This window comes from Coloeus monedula, assembly GCF_965178545.1.
Source record: "Coloeus monedula genome assembly, chromosome: 18".
NCBI lineage: Eukaryota > Metazoa > Chordata > Aves > Passeriformes > Corvidae > Coloeus > Coloeus monedula.
In genome coordinates, this window is record NC_138798.1 from 1,632,910 (window position 1) to 1,651,655 (window position 18,746).

The window sequence follows — 18,746 nt, forward strand, 5'->3', positions numbered from 1 at the left end:
GAACAGGTCATTTCCTGAAAGGAATATATATACACTTGGGATTTACTTATGTAAATACGATTTCACACACATCCTCTCCACCTAAGGAACAGCTATCCAGTAATGGCTATGTAAAACATGTGCTTGCACCTAAATGCAAGAGCACTTTTGCACACTGACTTTTATACATCCTGGTCTGACTAGAGGCATGGCTTAAATAAAATGCCAAGCTTCTTTCTTGAGATTGAATGAATTAACATTATTGGCCAGATAATAACCCTAGCATAATGGCACACTGAGGCCTAAGGCAACATTTCAGGAGAAGTTTCTTAGAAATTCAAGCCTGATAGGAGATGCTAATGAGTTTAGAGAAGTAAATATAGCTCTTTAAATAGCAAACGACAACTTGTCTATAACAGTAAGTTTCTCAGCACATTTACAAACGTTTTTGCTTGTGAGCTATAAAGTGACTTTCATTTAGTTGGACTTTAGCTCTCAAGAACAATCACTATCCTCACACGCCAACAAAGAGAGTGCAAATACACGAGGGGAGCGCAAATGAAATGCTCATTAAGGCTCCACTAGGAAACTATACAAACACCTTATTAAATAAGTTTAATTAAGTGGCTCTTTTCTAAACCATACAGTGCCCAACAATGCTGAGAGGCCAATTCCCCGCTCAGAACCTCTGCTTTTCTTCCCTGAAGGGAAGTAATATTTTGTCCTTTATTCTGGCAGAGCACAGCCCCGGAGCCCCCAGCAGCAGCTGCTGGCAGTGCCTGCCTGGGGCACCACTCCCGACTTCTCTCCTGCATGGCTGAGTCAACGCTGAGCCAGGTTCCAGCAGGGAGAAATGGCTTAAGGAGCTGGGGTGTTTATAAACTCTCACTGTAGCACTTTCTTCCACCTCTGAGAAGAGCCCTAGCCTCCTGTTTCTGTTCTAGAAATACTTTCAGAGAGAAAGTGCCCATATATTGGTGCCTAACTCAGCATATTAAGCCTAATGCAAAAGCTCATTGGAGAGGATGCGTTTGTGACTGTAAAAGCAGCCCCAGAAAACGCCAGACACTCTTTACAAACCTTAACCCCGTGCAGTCTCTGAAGGTGAGCACGAGGTTGATACAATTCTCACCTCCAGGCTACAGCAATCAGAAGAGAAACCCGCGTTTTAAACTCTTCACATCGGCACTTCCAGAGTGTCAAGGCACTGGGACTTTACGTCCATTAATTTTAATGCACGGTGAAATGACCGGCATTAAGAGGCCATGCAATTTTCTGCCAAGTACTTTGTTTTCCCTGCCGACTGGGGTGGGAAAAGTCCCTTTATGAATTGCTACTGATTCCGCTCTTGCTTCACCCTTGAGGTACTTCCGTATCTCTCACGGCAGCCTCCACAATCAACTGCCCTGGGAGAGAGGTTGGCAGGACTGGACCGAACTAAACAATGAAGAGTCTTTTAGGAGTAATCTTCTTACAACAGTCAAAGAGCACCACTAATACCAACAGGATAAAAGGCAATTTTTTTATTTTTTTTTATTCCTAGGAATGGCAACAACTGCAGCCATTGCAGATAGCTTAGCAAGTTTCCACAGCCTCCCACCGCCCACCCCGAGGGGGAGGGGGGCATGTTTTAATAAAGCAGCCACAACCATCATGTTTCGTCTGAGCAAGAAAACAAGAAGTGTTGAGACATGGCAGTCACCTACTATTCTGCACACAAATCCCCCTTGGGATCATGCACTGTCTGCATCCCTGAATCACTTCAGAGAAGATTTGCCTTTGTCAAAGGAACTCTCTCATCACAGAGGTTCAGCGATGAGAAAAACCAGCAGATCATTCAAATGACCTCTCTGCTAAGCCAAACTTGTTCCTCAGCTGTCCCTTTAATCAAGATAACAAGCATCTTGTCCAACCCAGGTGACAGCGCTTCCATCCAGGCTCCGGAGCTAACACCGCACAATTCCAGCATAATTTAAAGGACACCATTCCTAAACACTGTCACCGTGCTGCTCTTGGAGCTTTCACCGCTGCCCAAATTCCGCCCCAAGCTGGCTCTAGGACACCCCCTCTCCAGAGGGGCTCCTTTAACACGAGGCAATAATTACGATTTGTAAAATCATCATCGTTGAGGACGAGAGAAAGTAAACTTTGCCCGTTTCTCATCTCAGACAAACGCAAGCTCGCAAGGTTTCCCACCATTCACATAAACGAGGCAGAGAGAGAGCAGCAGAGAAAGACAGAGGCAGGATTTAAAGGAAAAGGCAAAGGGAAGAGGAGGAAGGGGCAGTTTAGTTCACACGGCGGACAGGAGGGCTCTCGGCTCGGGAAGGAGTTGGAGCCGCCCGTCCGCGATCAACTGGTGCCTGCTGTGCGCGCCCCGGCCGCCCCCGCGCCCCTTACCTCCGCAGAGCAGCGCTCCGAGCAGCAGCCCGGCCGCCCGCGCCATGCCGAGGGGCTACCAGGGGCTGCCGAGGGGCTACCAGGGGCTGCCGAGCCACGTCCCGCCCGGCCCCGGGGCTCCTCCGCCGTTAGCTCTCCGCGCCCGCCGCCCGCGCCATCGCTCCGTGCGCAGCCCCGCTCCGCGCCCTCAGCGCCGCTCCGCGCTAAGCCCGGCGGGCACGGGCAGCGCCCATGGCGGGTACCCCGGCCGGCACCGCTGCCGCTCCCTGGGCAAAACTTTTGAAGCGGGCGAGCAAAGGGAAGGAAGGTGCGTGAAGCAGCGGGGCTGGCGCGTCCCCACGGCCGCTGTCCGGCTGCGCTGGCCCCGAGCGCCCTCGGCCGCTTTCCCCGCCTTTATGAGCGGCCGCGGCCGCGGCGCGCTCAGACAGTTTTCCCTGGGAGGAGGGAGGGAGGGATGAAGGGAGGGGGCACCGCCGAGCCCCACCCTCAGGGGCGTGAGGGGACGGGGACTCACGGCTGAGAGAGCGCTGCAGCGGGACCCGCGCCGGAGCGCCCGCCGTGGGCAGCTGATGCGGTGAGACAGCGGCTCAGGGCGAAGGGCTGCGGAGGGCTGTGAGGGGCTCCAGGCGGCGGACACGGCAGCGAGGAGAGCCCTGGTGCGGGAGAGGGGTGCGGGAGCGGGGGGATGGACAGCCCGCCCCGGGAGAGCAGCGGTTCCTCCCCGGCCTCACCGCGCCGCTCCGGCGCTCCCGCTGCCTCCGGTCCTGCTGGGAAGCAGCGCACGGTAAAAACAGAAAACCGAAAGAAAAGAGCCCTGTCAAAACACGAGACTGCCCTGTGCACATTCCCCTCCAGGCAGAGGGAAACCCACCGCCAGCCACCTCGGCCCACCCGTGCTTCCCCCACCTCGGCCCACCTGTGTTTCCCTCACCTGGGCCCACTCGTGTTTCCCCCACCTGGGCCCTGCCACCGCCTCCTCACCCTCTTGTTCTGCCCTTCGTACACGTTTTCAGTTCCATCTTCTAAACATAATTCACAGGCAGCCATTTCATCCCTATTCCTTTAATTTTCACGCTTTCCCCTGAGTATCCTGGATAGCTGGCATCTCTTCCTCCTTCTTGTGGCAAAAAGAATGTAAATATTTGTGGCCCAACAGCAAACGTACTTCTAATAATATTTATTACAGCTGTGGCACATGGCAAGCAAGGGGCAGGCTAGGAAGAAGTAGTGAGTATTTGAAATATTTCAGTCTTAAGAGGTATTGAGGGCAGAAATCACCTAAGCAGGGAAACAACCCCTCCACACACACTATGACAAAGCAACACCTTAAAATGGTGTCTTATTCCACAATCTGCTGGTTTTATCCTGAGAAATCAGGCTCTGGTCCTTCAGGCAAATACAGGCAGTCCTCTAGTAGCTGGCTAATCAACCAAAATCAGTGAGGTTCTGTCTGTAGTCAGTTCCTGGAAAAGGTGTCAAAGTTTATTATTAGCTATTACCCTAAACAAAATGAGTAAAGCATATTTTGGCAGATTCTAAAAAGCCCATTGTTCATGCAAGACACTATCCCTAGCTCAATAAGCCAAGTCAGGAAAGAGTACCTTAGCACAGAGATTTCCAGGGAGGAACTGCAGAGAACTTTGTCAGGAGTATGCTTTGTACTGTCATGGTTTACATGATTTTATTGTCAGTAGCAGCTAATTCAAATGTGGAAAAAGCAGAAAGAGGATATCATATGGATGCAATTTCAACATAATTTTTCCCACAAGAATGTGAAGAAGCATTTCTCGTTGCAAAACTCATTCAAAAATGTGTAACAGCCTTAATCTCTTCTGCTTGATTGTAGATTTTGCTAGACGCTACAAATACTTGTTGGATGAGTTTAAATATAAGAATCCAGCAGCTGACAGTAAAACACAGCAGCTATCAAACATTTATGTCCTGCACTTGAATTTGTAGATAATGTTGACAATTCATCTCATTTATAAGAAAAAGCAGACATGGTGACAAGAAATGCTATTTCTTTCCAAGGCAACTTTCACTAGAGGACCAAAACCCAATCCTATCATAATTCATAAACTACCAACATCTGTATTCTTCGAATTGTGAAAAACAATTCCGTCTGATGTAAATTAGATGGAACATGAGATTATTCAGGAGACCTGACAGGCAGTAGAGATCCTATTTATCAAGTCTGAACTGGAGTCTATGCGTTGCTTGCTTAAGAGAACCAAGTTTTGGAAGTTGCACATTGAGTCCATTGGCAGAGGCTGTCATGGATAAGAGGCAGAAGTCAAATAACACGGTGATAAAAATGGTAAAGAAGGCTGGACAGAATAGGTTTCACTACAACTGTTCTTGCTCCTGTGAAATGTGATTTCTTGTCTTTCTAGGTACAATAATTCAGTACCAGAATTTTCAGTACAAGCTCTGCCTAAGATGATTTGCTTAGGCTTCCACTTTCAAAGGGAAGCGAAGGAGTTAAGTACACAAATCACACTCAGATTCAAAGAACCCAGACTAATTTCTTAATGTATTTATAATGAAAATATGGGTTGCTGTGAACAATTTATGACAACAGCTCAATTAGCACCAAGCACAAAAACAGAGCAGTGTGTGTGAAGGCAGGGAAGAACATATAAGAAATCCTGGAAAAGGAAACTGTAACACTTGAGACTAAATTGTACAGAAAATGTCATTACCTACCTTTGATACAATCCAAATTATATCTCTAACATTAATCAAAGCCATTTAAATTGTTTTTAATCCTGAATATGTTTGGATTTTTGTGATGCTTGATTGCTCCAGGGTAGGTTTGTACACATAAAGTTAGATTCTGACATTTTATTAATGGTGATTACTGTGCTGCTCCTCAGATTATCCAGTTGAAGGTTAGTTTGCAGAATCAATAGAACATCAGAATCTCAGGAGTTTCATTTTGAAGTCTTTATGGGCTCTCATGAGTGTTAACAGGCAAAACCAAAATTTTCAGTCTTACATGAAGCATATTCCCTGCAATAACTGTGAGGAAATGAGGAACATGCTCAGAAGCAAGGAGAGTGACAGTGCACCAGAGTTGTCTTCTTAAAGTCAGTCAGCCTCTAAAAATGTTCAAATGTACCATATAATGTACTTTAGGCTGAAAATGCAGCCTTTGAGGTCTCTCAGCTCCCTCTCTGTATTTTGCCAGCCACAGTGTTAAAATCATGTGCCAATTCACTGACCCAATGCTAAAAAATGAAAGCAGAAAGAAAAACCCATCAAATTGAAGCTCCAATTTCCGTGTGCGGGTAGCAATTGCCAGAGGAACTCTCCAACCCCTGTGCAGGCGCTGGGGTGTTTTGTACCATTTGTGTTTTGTCACTGCACCTATCGCATCCATGCAGAAGTTCTGTGCATCAAATACATCTCACCGACATTTCTCAGGTGAAAACATGATCATATACTCAGAGAAGTAGCATTTTGTGTAGGTGATTGAGCATTACAACAGGTACTACAGCTATCCAAATTGCTATTTTTTTGTTAGGGAATGCAAAAGCTATAAAGTTGTCTTCTTCTCTGCATGGGATGGATAATGTTCATCAAAAAATGGAAAACAGATGAAGTTTGTACACATTTTTCTGAACATGAAAATGTGGGGGTTTTAAGGCAAAAAAATACTAATATTTGTGCTAAGTACACTTCCAATATTAAAAGAAAATCAGAAACCTGTCAACCCTAAGACTGGACTGGCAGCAGAATTGTATCAGAAGGAATAACCTGATAGAACTTTGGAAAGCAGGTGTTGGGATTGTGGTGTTCCCAGCAGTTTAGCACTCCTGACGTACCTGAGTGTAACAGACATTGCAGTCTGTAATCTTGAATTTAATAACACTGTAGTGTAAAGTAATCTTTGCTCACTACTCTGTCATTTAGGCAGAGCTGTAGAGTGCCCTGGATCCTTGTGAGTGGGTTTGGATGTAATTCCTTAGCACTGGCTGCCTGCTCCTCCAAGGCCCATTGCATTGTTCTCCTGGCTCTGCATCATCCCAGTGACTCTGGCTTTTTGGTGTGGCCTTAAACAAGGTCCCTCAGTGTCCCTATATGTAAAATGTGCCAATGACACCACGTGGTTTGTGTATGGATGCAGAGAGGAACAAGCTACACATACATTCTGCTATTCTTTAAATTGGTAGGACTAGGTGGGTGTCCGTTTAATGTGTCTCTGCTCTCTCATGTAATTATTCATAATTATAATTTTCATAACTAGTTCTCTTTAAATATAGAATTTTAAATGCTTGGCATGTGATCGTGGCCAGTTCAGTGCAAGTGTCCATACAGAAATCACATCCTGTGTTGTCCTATCTATAAAGGATTCCAAAAGAAAGAACAGGAGAGGGATGCACCCCAAATTCTGCCAGAGATCTGAAGTCACATAAAGGAATAGAGTGAACAAATACTTAACGTTCAGGTTTATGCCATCCCTGTACCTGGGTGCATTATCATCTCTCTTCTGCCTTCTGTGCTTTGTTTGCAGTTAGGAATATTGCCATTTAAAGTGATTTTATTTTACTCCAGTGTCAGCATCTATCCTTGTAATGGAGATATAACTTGTATCTCTCGCAGTTACTCACTCGTGCTGCACGCTGACAGCGTGGCCTGGCTTTGTATTCAGTACATCTGAAATGGGGTTTTCTACCACAGGGCCTGGCATTGTCATCTCTTTGGCTGACAAATGTTTTTAGCAAGGACTCGGGATCACAAGGTACCGATATTCCCAAAGGAATCAGCTCACCTGGTCACTGTGCTCTTTCCTAGTACACAATCGGTATCTACTGCATGGATCAAAAATTTGGGGTGCCACGGGTGGATACCCTTCAGCTTTAAATCTGAAGAGGTGGCTTTTTGGACCAGAAGACCACTCCTCAAAATGCAAATGAGCATACAAAAACCCAGTAGATATTGAAATCACTGATATCAAAGGGATGACATATATGGCCTTCCACCCTACCATCGACACTGCTGCCAAAATGAAGTACATTTTGGTAAAAATGGAGACAAAATGCCTTGTGGTTAACATGGGTTTAGCTATTGATTGTCTAATTCTGTTCACAGTTAGTTGAGTAAAATAAGGGAAGTATCTTCCCTCTAACTCCACCACTTGGCAAATTTATCAGTGAGGGGCTTCTTGGGAACAGGTCCAGGAAAGCAGTGACAAGGTAAAGAGCATATCCCTTAAAGTGGGTCATTTGATACAAAAGAAATCAGGATCAGTGAATCTTTTCAACACTTGAATTTCTGGTTGCAAAGGCTTCACCTCACACATCAACTTTAGAAAAGTTATGCCATTAACCTAGATGCAAATTTAGTTTCTGCATTGATATAAAAAAATTATGTGCATGCAAAAACTCTACCAAAATTTTCAATATCTGAAGTTTTTGAGGAATCTGATCTTTTCCTTCAATGTACCAAGAGCCTCTACACTACTACAAACTGCACTGGGTCAGACCAAGCGGTCCCATGGCTGCTTTTGTGGCATTGTCAAAACTGGGTGTTTTGGGAAGGGTCCAGGAGAGCAAATACACAGTGAAGGTGCTTTTCCAGGCTCTGAAGATTTGAAGTTCAGAGAATTCCCAAGCCAACAATTGTATCAATATCTTTGGTATATTTCTCTCCCTTGAATTTTTCCAATTATTTTTTAACCCATCTACATTCCTGAGCATCCACAAATCTGGTACCTATTCTAAGGCCAAATACCAGTGGTTTTATACATGGTTAATGGTGTCATCTTCCTTAATTGTTTTAATTCCCAAACTATAATAACTGTATTATAATGATCAGATTTCAAGACACTCACGCTTATAGTAAATACTCAATTACCAGTAACGTTTGGGACGATGACCTTCCAGAGACGTAAAACACAAACATAATTTCATCATTTGGGGACAGCAAATGCAACAGAATTTGAACAGAGCCAAGAATGAGTATTTATTTTTATATAGCAAATACTGACTGAAATCCCTGGCAGTATTTTTTTTAAAAAACCTGTAATGATTCTTCTCTTTGTTTCTTTGTGTTATCCAAGTGTTATAACCTGGATCTACACACTCGTGGGAAGGACCATGCTGGAATAACTAGGAGCTCTAGATTCTATTGCAATGGAATTCTGTAACCTGCTAAGTCTGTGCCTTACACGGCATTTTTCATGTGTGTATTTTGTAGTATTTATATATATGAATAACCTTTGGAACGATTCTCTCACAAGTGTTTCTGATCCCTCTTACTCCTTCCCTTCTTGTTTGCATAAAGTAAAATAAATGAAGATCTCTTGGTAAGTTTTAAGTATGAATACTATGAAGCACTCTAGGATGTTTTCTGCAATGTGAATTAGTGTCCTGGTTTCAGCTTTAAGACAATTATTTGTCTTCATATGTACGTACTAACTTAAAACCAAAAAATCTGTCAGATACAGTATTTGCAAAGGTGTTTGTCACCTCCCTGCTGCACGTTTGGATTTGCCCGCAAAACTTTGGAATACTCAAGTCCCACGTGTTGCAGGCTGCACTCTGAAAAAGGAGAGCCACTTCAAAGTGCTGTGCCCAGGATAAATTGCTAATCCGGCTGAGCCCCTGGCACCGAGCTGGAGTTCAACCAGTGCTTCCAACACGTGCTAACAGTTACTGGTCCCTGGAGCTGCACCCAGGGATGCAGGGAATGGATCTGGGATCTGGGAATGGTCATGTCAGTGCTGGATCTTCGGACAGGATAACCGAGGCACAGCCGCCGGCCAGGAGCGAGGAGAAACCTCCTTTAAGGCGGATTTAAGCGCCGAGCTGCTCTGAGGCTGAGGATGCGGGAGATTCCCGGGTTGGGTCGCGGGATGGATTCCGGGCATGCGTTCCCGGGATGGATGCGGTTCCCGGGCTGGATTCTGGGGATGTGTTCCCGGGCTGGATTCTGGGATGCATTCCCGGGATGGATTCGATCCCCGGGATGGATTCTGGGATTGCGTTCCCTGTATGGATGTGGTTCCCGGGCTGGATTCTGGGGATGTGTTCTCGGGCTGGATTCTGGGATTGCGTTCCCTGTATGGATGTGGTTCCCGGGCTGGATTCTGGGGATGTGTTCCCGGGCTGGATTCTGGGATTGTGTTCCCTGTATGGATGTGGTTCCCGGCTGGATTCTGGGGCTGCGTTCCCGGTACGGATGCGGCTCCCGGGCTGGATTCTGGGGATGTGTTCTCGGGCTGGATTCTGGGATTGTGTTCCCTGTATGGATGTGGTTCCCGGGCTGGATTCTGGGGATGTGTTCTCGGGCTGGATTCTGGGATTGCGTTCCCTGTATGGATGTGGTTCCCGGCTGGATTCTGGGGCTGCGTTCCCTGTATGGATGTGGTTCTCGGGCTGGATTCTGGGATTGTGTTCCCTGTATGGATGTGGTTCCCGGCTGGATTCTGGGGCTGCGTTCCCGGTACGGATGCGGCTCCCGGGCTGGATTCTGGGGATGTGTTCTCGGGCTGGATTCTGGGGATTGCGTTCCCTGTATGGATGTGGTTCCCGAGCTGGATTCTGGGGATGTGTTCTCGGGCTGGATTCTGGGATTGTGTTCCCTGTATGGATGTGGTTCCCGGGCTGGATTCTGGGGATGTGTTCCCGGGCTGGATTCTGGGATTGCGTTCCCGGTATGGATGTGGTTCCCGGGCTGGATTCTGGGGATGTGTTCTCGGGCTGGATTCTGGGATTGCGTTCCCTGTATGGATGTGGTTCCCGGCTGGATTCCGGGGCTGCGTTCCCGGTACGGACGCGGCTCCCGGGCTGGATTCTGGGGATGTGTTCTCGGGCTGGATTCTGGGATTGCGTTCCCTGTATGGATGTGGTTCCCGGGCTGGATTCTGGGGCTGCGTTCCCGGTACGGACGCGGCTCCCGGGCTGGATTCGCAGCGCTCGCAGCTCCCCCTGGCGCCGCAGGAGCGTCCCGGCCGGGCGGCCCCGCCGCACCGCTCCGCACCCCGCGCGGATCCCGAGCCGTTCTCTGCTCACAACAAGCGCATTATCCCCCCCCAATGACTGGAACATGCCGCTTCTGCCGAGGCATTGTCGGTCTTTGATGCAGCACAATTAGAAGAGGTTCTCATTTAATTACCCAGCATAATAGGACCTGAAATGCTGAAATTCAATCTTTCACGTAACTGCTGCTTTTCAGCAGCCCTCTGGGCTGATGAGGATAATGTTACAAACTAATGCATATTATTTGTAAAGAAAACGTTGCAAAACAAATACAGTCTTACAAGAGTATAATGCTTCAAATTACTTTAATTGCTGTTTGATTACTGTGGCCAATAACTGTTGTAAATCGGTGAAGATGCAATTAAATAGTCCTAGTTAGAAATTAATAATAGTCTAGCAAGGAGTAGGAACTTTTAGATGTCACTTCTGCCTGTTTTTTTATTTTTTCCCCAATCAAATGAAGGAAATTTGCAACAAACAGATTTTAAATGGCACTTTAGATACAGCTGGCTTTTAATAATAGGAATGCTGACTCTCGCCTGTCTTAGGGCAGATTAAAAAATCCCAAAACCACAAAAAAACCATACAAACAACCAGAACTAGAGAAGTATTAAGAAAACACTTTAGGCATCTAATGGTTTAGGGTAGTCATCTAAACAGGTTTTGAGAAACATATGCATGTGCTGCAGAAACTGTTTTGTTGCAACCCCTTGGCTGTTCTGAAGGTCCCAAAGACTTTCTTGAATATTCAGATTTACATATTTACTTTCAAAAACTTCCTCCTAGTGCCTAAGTCATATCATAAAATGAAGCATTTACAGAACTAAGCCATATCTAATGACTGTCTCCAGAGAATACCAAATTTGAAACTTCAGTTCACTACGCAGTGTTTAGTGCTCAGGCATTTTGTTATACATTAATTCATTAGTAGGCCTGAAACAGGCTACGAAGTTCTTCTACCAGGGCATTCCACTTCTCAGCACAAATGCTGGAATCACACCAAGATGAAGGACTTGTTTTAGATAGCCTCCAGAGGCCTCTTTCAATCTAAAATACTCTACAATTCCATTCTTTATGTGAGCCTGAAAATCACTAAATTACGAGGAGGGGAGGAAGGAAAAAAAAGAAAAGAGTTGTAACTGTCCACGCTGAGCTCTCCATAAATATGTCTCCAGACTAATTGACATAAAATTACCAGGGCACAAACAGAAGTAGCGTGGATGTATTTTGATTTACAAGTGCCACCAATCCTACAGAAATCGCTGGCAGTGAGGGTAGGATGTTAAAGTGAGGGACAAACTCAAGGCAAGAAGCTTTAGAGAAGCAGGTTGTTGGATCAATGGATAACTGTCAGCCCTGAACATTCCTTGCAGAAACCACCATCACTGCTACCATAATGAGAATTTTAATTAGAAATGAAAGGCAATATGACTGTACAGATGAGCCACAGACTATTTCTTATGTTCCCATTAAATATTTGTGGTCTGAAGACCGCAGTTTGGCATGCACAGTGATGATGTAAACTTTATAACCTCTCCAGGGACCAACAGGAACTCCTGAGGGGGTGTGTAAGTCTGCCTGCTCTTCCCTCCTCAGTAACATACACCAGGTTTTGTGGTTACAGAAAGCAGCTCAGTTTCCTGAAGTGATGTGTTTTATTTAGATTGAGCAGATCAAGGCTGAAAGCTCTCCACAGAACTGTTCTGTCAGTGCTTGCTGCTTTTTTGAATGTCTTTGCCAATAGAAGTTGGTAGAAGAGGAACTTCAAGATGCCCAAAAAAGAAATAGACTGAACCTGGAGCTCTGTGGATAATCTTTGATGCTCTGGGCTCCGCTGTGTGCTGGCAGCCCAGGAAGCCAACTTTGCTCCAAAAACAGTGTGGGAAAAGATCCAGGGAGGGGATTCTGCCCCTGTGCCCCATTCAGGTGAAACCCCACCTGCAGAGCTGCCCCAGCTCTGGGGCCCAGCACAGGGAGGACCTGGAGCTGCTGGAGAGAGCCCAGAGGAGGCTCCAGATGGTCAGAGGGATGGAGCAGCTCTGCTGGGACAGTTGGGATTGTTCAGCCTGGAGAGGAGGACTTGGGATGACCTAACTGCAGCCTTCCAGTAGCTGAAGGAGCTACAAGAAACATGGAGAGGGACTTTACAAGAGCCTGGAGTGACAGGACAAGAGGGAATAGATTGAAACTGAAAGAGGGCAGATTTAGATTAGACATTAGGAAAAAATTCCTCCCTGTGAGGGTGGGCAGGCCCTGGCACAGGGTGCCCAGAGCAGCTGGGGCTGCCCCTGGATCCCTGGCAGTGCCCGAGGCCAGGCTGGACATTGGGGCTGGGAGCAGCCTGGGACAGTGGGAGGTGTTCCTGCCCATGGCAGGCAATGACATCAGACAGGCTTTAAGGTCCCTTCCAACCCAAGCCATTCTATGCCTCATTCCACAAATTTTAAGGCTTCTAATCAATAGTTTAATAGAGCCCATATGTAAAGCAGACAGACTTGTTTAACTCTTGACTGTCAAAGATAAATCACGCTATCAGAGCAGGAGGACTTTTGTCTGCAGTACCAAGATGGAAACTTGGCATTTTAGGCTGAGAGTTATCTTTCTATTGAATGATGGCTCACACATTTAGTGCCAGGAATAGATTGTACATGAAGTCATTTTTGTCTGCTAACACAAAAAACAGCTTTAGAAAGACTCATGGATGAGCTTTTTCGAGTTTCCTTGATTTTACTGTGCTTACAAATTTAGACTTAAGGCTAACGCCATGATTTTTATAATATCAGGAGTGCTGTTCCTCCCTTGCCTTGCCAAATTGAAAGGTAGAAAGGGAGGGATTGTCCAAATTTCCACAACTGCATTCAAACATGGACTAACTTAAAGCAAAACTGCTCCATGAGACAACCTTGCATTTTGCCTACATTGCCATAAGGACAGGGTAAGAACAGTTAACAGTGAAATTATTGCTCTCAGTAGAGATGACTAAATGGCATAAATAATGAACAATAATGGAAAGGTAAATCAAGAATTTCATTAATTTTTAAATTAATGTAAGGCCAAAGAGATATTCAATATAATTGTGATACAGCAATTTTTAAATTGCCCTTATGAATAGATGCAATGTCTGTGGAACTCCTTACCACAGACACCAGCAGTGGAAGTGATCAGTAGTGTTAAAAAAGTACGGGAAATTTATATTGACAACGTCTGAAATTACAACAGTAGCATTTTCAGAAAATTTAAAAGCCCTCATTCATCAGAGTATTAACCACCTTTTAACCAAATAAATTAAGGAACTCTATTTCAGGGGAAATTATCTTGTAACAATACACTGCATTAATCTGAATCCCTTACTGCAGCTGCTTCTAAGAGGGTTGAACATGAGAGCTTCTTCTGCTCAATTCTAATTTTATTATGAGGCTTCATTTAAAGCTACATGTGACAGCATGCAAGAATACTTTGATTTTAGTGTCAATACAATGGAAACATTTTTATTAAGAATGTATTTTGATTGTCATTTTTATTCTCTGGAGTACTTATAATGATATTTATTAGAAGTTATATAGTTATACTTTATTTTAGTAGTCTTTTATTATTAAATCATTGACTTGCATTGGCACCTCCAGGTTGATGTGCCATGTTTGTCCAAGGCAGGGTACCAACTGTCTCTGATAAGCCTGGATACAAAAGCTTGCAATCAGCAGTGTAGGGATTGGACTTCTCTGTAATTTTCTTCTAAGAAGGCTTGTGCTGTTCTTTCAAAACAATCATTGTTCTGATTTCAAATATAAACTGCATTTTCTTCTCCAAAACACAATGACTTTAATCCAGAGGAAGCAAATAACTGCATCCTCACAACCTGTCTATAAATAACATGCCCATGTCTTTTGTGCAGGACTTTCTTTCTCTGTTCTGTGGGATGGTTTTCCTTCCCAGAACAGCCAGTAGATGTTTTTCATGCCCCTTTCTTTCTCTCAGAAACATTCTTGTTCTCAAAAACATCTATAAAATCCACCTCCTGACTTGCAGGAACAGTCTGAAGTGTTCACCATCTTCTAGCATGTCAGCCTGCAGACATTTGTCATTTATTTCACAAAAGCTTACCCTGGTTTTTCCTTCTGATGGATGACAATGATTTAAACATCACGTTCAGCTGAATGTCCTGTGCTCACTTCTTGGACGGGCAAACTAAAACAGATGTTGATCTTGCTGGTTTATTGCTTTGCCCACCGTTCTTACCTACCCAATTTCTGTAAATTTGGAAGGTTTGATAAAAAGAAAGCCTCAAAATACATTTCAGCACCTCAGTTCCATTTGGGTACCAGATTAAAAGAACTTGAAGTTCCTCTGTGAAACAGTTCTCTACATCACAGGAAGCAGCTTTTCCTTGTCCTGTCAGGTACTGCAGGGATTCATGAAGCTTGTAGGTACTACAGCAGTTAGGGCAAGTTCTGAATTCCAGAGAAAGGAAGAGTAGAAGAGACCATGATTACCTTTAATCTTCCAGTTTCATTTCTCAGCCTTAGCAATTGTCAAGACTAGAGAGAGTCATTTCAGAATTCTGCACGTGTTGTTCCAAGACCACAGTTCAGTCATGGCATGAAGAGTTTTCTTTAATGCAGATTGAATCTGAAGTGCCAGGAGTATCAGAACTGTATTTCAGTGAGCAAATGAATGTATTTGGCATTAACAGATGAGGAAAAAAATCCCCTGCTTAAGCTATCGGTATGTAGTCTGAGCATTAGATAGCTGCTTAATATAAATAACAGCAATCCCATAAAACAGCCATATGAGAGAGAGGAGATTTTGTTTGGTTTAACTGATGGTAGTGAAAAGTGCCTCTGCCTTTTAAGGCTGAGGTTAGTATTACCTGCAGTGCCTTATTAACAAGCTTAATGGCAATTCCAAGTGAGAAGCCATGCAGGCTCAGTGGTAGGTAAGGACTTTCTAGGTCACATTTTTAATTGGCTCTAATTGGGGGAAAATAGGGTGGAAGAAAGAGGAACAGTTTTGGTGCATTGACTCAGGGACCACACAGAGCAATATTTTAAAGTGGGAAAGGAAAATCCCAGATTTCCCCTGGACAGGGAACTGTCTTGAGCAACAGATTGCTGGGGGTGAAGCAAAAGACCCCAGCCTTGCCACCTGCTTTGGTTGTGTCATCGGTGGCTGTGGCCGGAGGAAAGCTCGGGCTGGCTGAGAGGTGGAAAAGGGAGCAGAGGGAAAGGGAAAGGGAAAGGGAAAGGGAAAGGGAAAGGGAAAGGGAAAGGGAAAGGGAAAGGGAAAGACTCCTCCTGGCAGCTGCAGCAGTTGCCATCTCTTCTCCTCTCTTGCAGAACAGCAAGACTCACACCCGACATCTCCACCGTATTTCTGTACCAGCTCCACTGCTTCTCTTTACCTCCTCCCTGCGTGTCTCTCCTGATTCTCTTCCACTGAGGCTCCCCACCAAAATTATTCAGCTCACATGAGCAATTGGAAAAAAGCTGATAAAGAAAATGCAAATATTACTCTGCTTGTCTGACAAATCAGTTCAGTGAAGAGTCCAAAAAAGCACCATAGCCAGTGCAGGGGAGACAGCTGTGAGCAGAGGAGAGGGCAGAAGCAGAGGGGAAGGGGAGGAGAGGCAGGTCTGTCCCTTCCAGGGACTGCAGGTTGTTGGGCTGCCTCAGCAGCGCTGGGGGCCTGCACCCCGAGGAGCCAGGAGAAGTCACCAGCCCCGTCTCCAGCTGTCCTACTGGACTGATACAGCTGTTGGCAGCAGTGGATCAGCAGTTCACAGATACAGGAGAGCAAATTAGTTCAGATATTAATTGTCCTTTTTTTTTTTTCCCTATGGTTCCTGTTCTTTTTCTAATTTCAGAGTTAAGTGACAGACATGTTTTCATCTGTCCTAATTGGACTCAGAACAGTAGCTGTAACAAGAGAAGTTTCCTCTTAAGGGGGATCTCTTTACTGTGCATACCAGGTGCCTGTTCATTTCTCTTTTGATCATGTGAATGTTTTACTTCAACTTTCATACACGAACATTTGCCTTCGATAGGGTTAAGGAGCCTTGGAGTATCATGAGAGCACATTCCAGCACTACAGACACCGTGAATGGCCACATTTACAAGGTCAAGAGACATATACTCTTCAAACACAGCAACAAAGGCTGAAAGGGCTCAGGCCATTGAAAAGGCCATTGTCTCTCTGTCAAGGGGCTGGGGAGTTGAGTTTATGAACCAGAAATCAGGTCAGCCCGAGCTCATCCAGATGGCTTTGCCACCTGACAAGGTTAGGAGATGTGTCTGACCTCGTTAGGAGCCAGGGCTGAGTGGCAAATAATGCCCGCTTGCTCCGAAAGAGGTTTTTAAAGCGCAGCAGAACCCAAACACACCGGCCGCGCAGCTCGCAGGGCTGGGAGCAGGGTTTTACTGCCCGGCTGGGTCTGTGCCATTCCTAGCAGGGTTTTACTGCCCGGCTGGGTCTGTGCCATTCCTAGCAGGGTTTTACTGCCCGGCTGGGTCTGTGCCACTCCTAGCAGGGTTTTACTGCCCGGCTGGGTCTGTGCCATTCCTAGCAGGGTTTTACTGCCCGGCTGGGTCTGTGCCATTCCTAGCAGCACTCGCACGGCAGAGGGCCCTGTCACACAGCTCCACATAGAGAACGGGATTTGTGAAAGCACCATTCATTCTCTGCGGCTCCGAGAGTTATTTTAAGCAACTCGAGGCTTGCTTGTATTTGTCAATATGCAGTTGTTTTCTGTCATGTTGGAAGCACCAGCCATTAGCAAAATGATGAGCAAATGTAGGTTTATTGTACTAAAATTCATTACTTTGTTGAACAATTAGTATTTTCTGACTGAGGGTATTCAAACAAGCTTCTGTAATAATTCATGTCATCTTTTACACCCGTGCAGAATATGCAGTGCATTACAAAATCAGAATGTGATATTGTTCCATCTTATCCCTCCTGAAAAAAGTTACAAAACGATCAGGGTTTTTGAGGTAACACAGTCACAAATAAAACTGGGCTGGAACAGCTACCAAAACGCTTTTACAAAAAGCTGTGCAAACATATGCAGAAATCACACGGTATCCAAAGAGTTCTTGCCCCCAGAGCAATTCAAACAATCTGAAAATACTGGTGCTGGTATGCTGCTACTATGGGACAAAGTAAAAATGAAGTTTCCTTTGGAATTTTAAATATCTTTTTGACATGGTGAGCGTTAGATTTCCTTAAAAATGGAGTGATTCATTACAGTCTTTGGCTACTGAGGAAAAGACAAAAACAATTCCATCACTGCATTGAGACATTATTTAAAATAACTGCATTGATACTTTTCCTCTCCTAAAGAAGCTGGTTTGGGATCTAAGAAAATGAGATTATTAATAGGTTAAGATCTATCCTGTATGAGTGGGTATGGTGAAAATACTATTAAATTCTACTAACATGTCTTTTTTTTTTGTTATATTGTGATTAATGGTCCTGATCAGACTGAGGTTCCACTTCAGCTGGCAGTTTCCAACTCGAGAATACAGCCTAGTTAAAAATGTAAGAAGTGAAGGAGAAGCAGGGAAGCACTTTCCACAGACACCCTAGTTTGTCAGTGGAATGGTCCTGGTTCTGAGTGCCAGGATGCAGCCAAAAGCCTGGCTTGCCTCCTTGGAGCTGAGTGGAGGTCTAAAAATACATTGTGTTGTTCTTGGGGAATGTGAGGTTGTGACATAGTTTGGGATTGGAAATGCCTTCTCATCATACTGGGGAACAGATTGTTTGCTCAGACCTTTGGAGAAGGAGCGATTGCTGGAGAAAAGTCTTCAAATAATGACATGTGTAATTTTGTTTGATAAGGACTGAAAACCCCTGGAATGTCAGGACAGGGTTCTCTTAATGGACGGAAGCCTTTGCATTGCCTTTCAAACAGAGTGGATCAGGTCTGGAACTGAGGCATCAAAACTCGTCCCTCCAATAAACCAAATGTGTGTCCAAGTTGCTGAGCATCTGGATTCTAATACACTTTTCATTATGCAAATTTGGATAGCAAGATATATAAATTTGCAGATGGAAATAAATAGATTCCAGGCTATTATTTGTTAAACCTTTGCTCATAACATTTCAGCTTAGCTGCTTTTATACAGAACTACAGCTGCAGGGAGGCCAGAAGAATTCAGCAATCAGATAACATAAGAACAGTGATTTCCAAAACATCCCTCTAGATGCCCATTTTCCTCATTTTCTTCCCTTGCATCTCCCACTAACGAGAGCAGCAGTAGGCTTGGATTGGATTCCTTTCACAATCTCTGGAGAAAGAGAGACCAGTAAAACCAGTATGAGCATCCTTTTCCCATTTCTCTAAAGCTAAAGCTTTTATTGCTTTCTGAGAACAAATACCCATAAACA

General features: G+C 44.9%; 1 protein-coding gene across 1 annotated transcript in view; it reads right to left on the minus strand.

The window, feature by feature from the left end:
- Positions 1 to 2,425, minus strand: part of TMEM132C (transmembrane protein 132C) — a gene marked incomplete at both ends in the record, with an annotated part of 190,908 nt that extends 188,483 nt beyond the window's left edge. The window contains one exon of the mRNA XM_082293692.1: positions 2,380 to 2,425. Coding sequence (XP_082149818.1) covers positions 2,380 to 2,425 — 46 coding nt within the window. The remainder of the gene's footprint in view (positions 1 to 2,379) is intronic.
- Between the last annotated feature and the right edge of the window lie 16,321 nt (positions 2,426 to 18,746).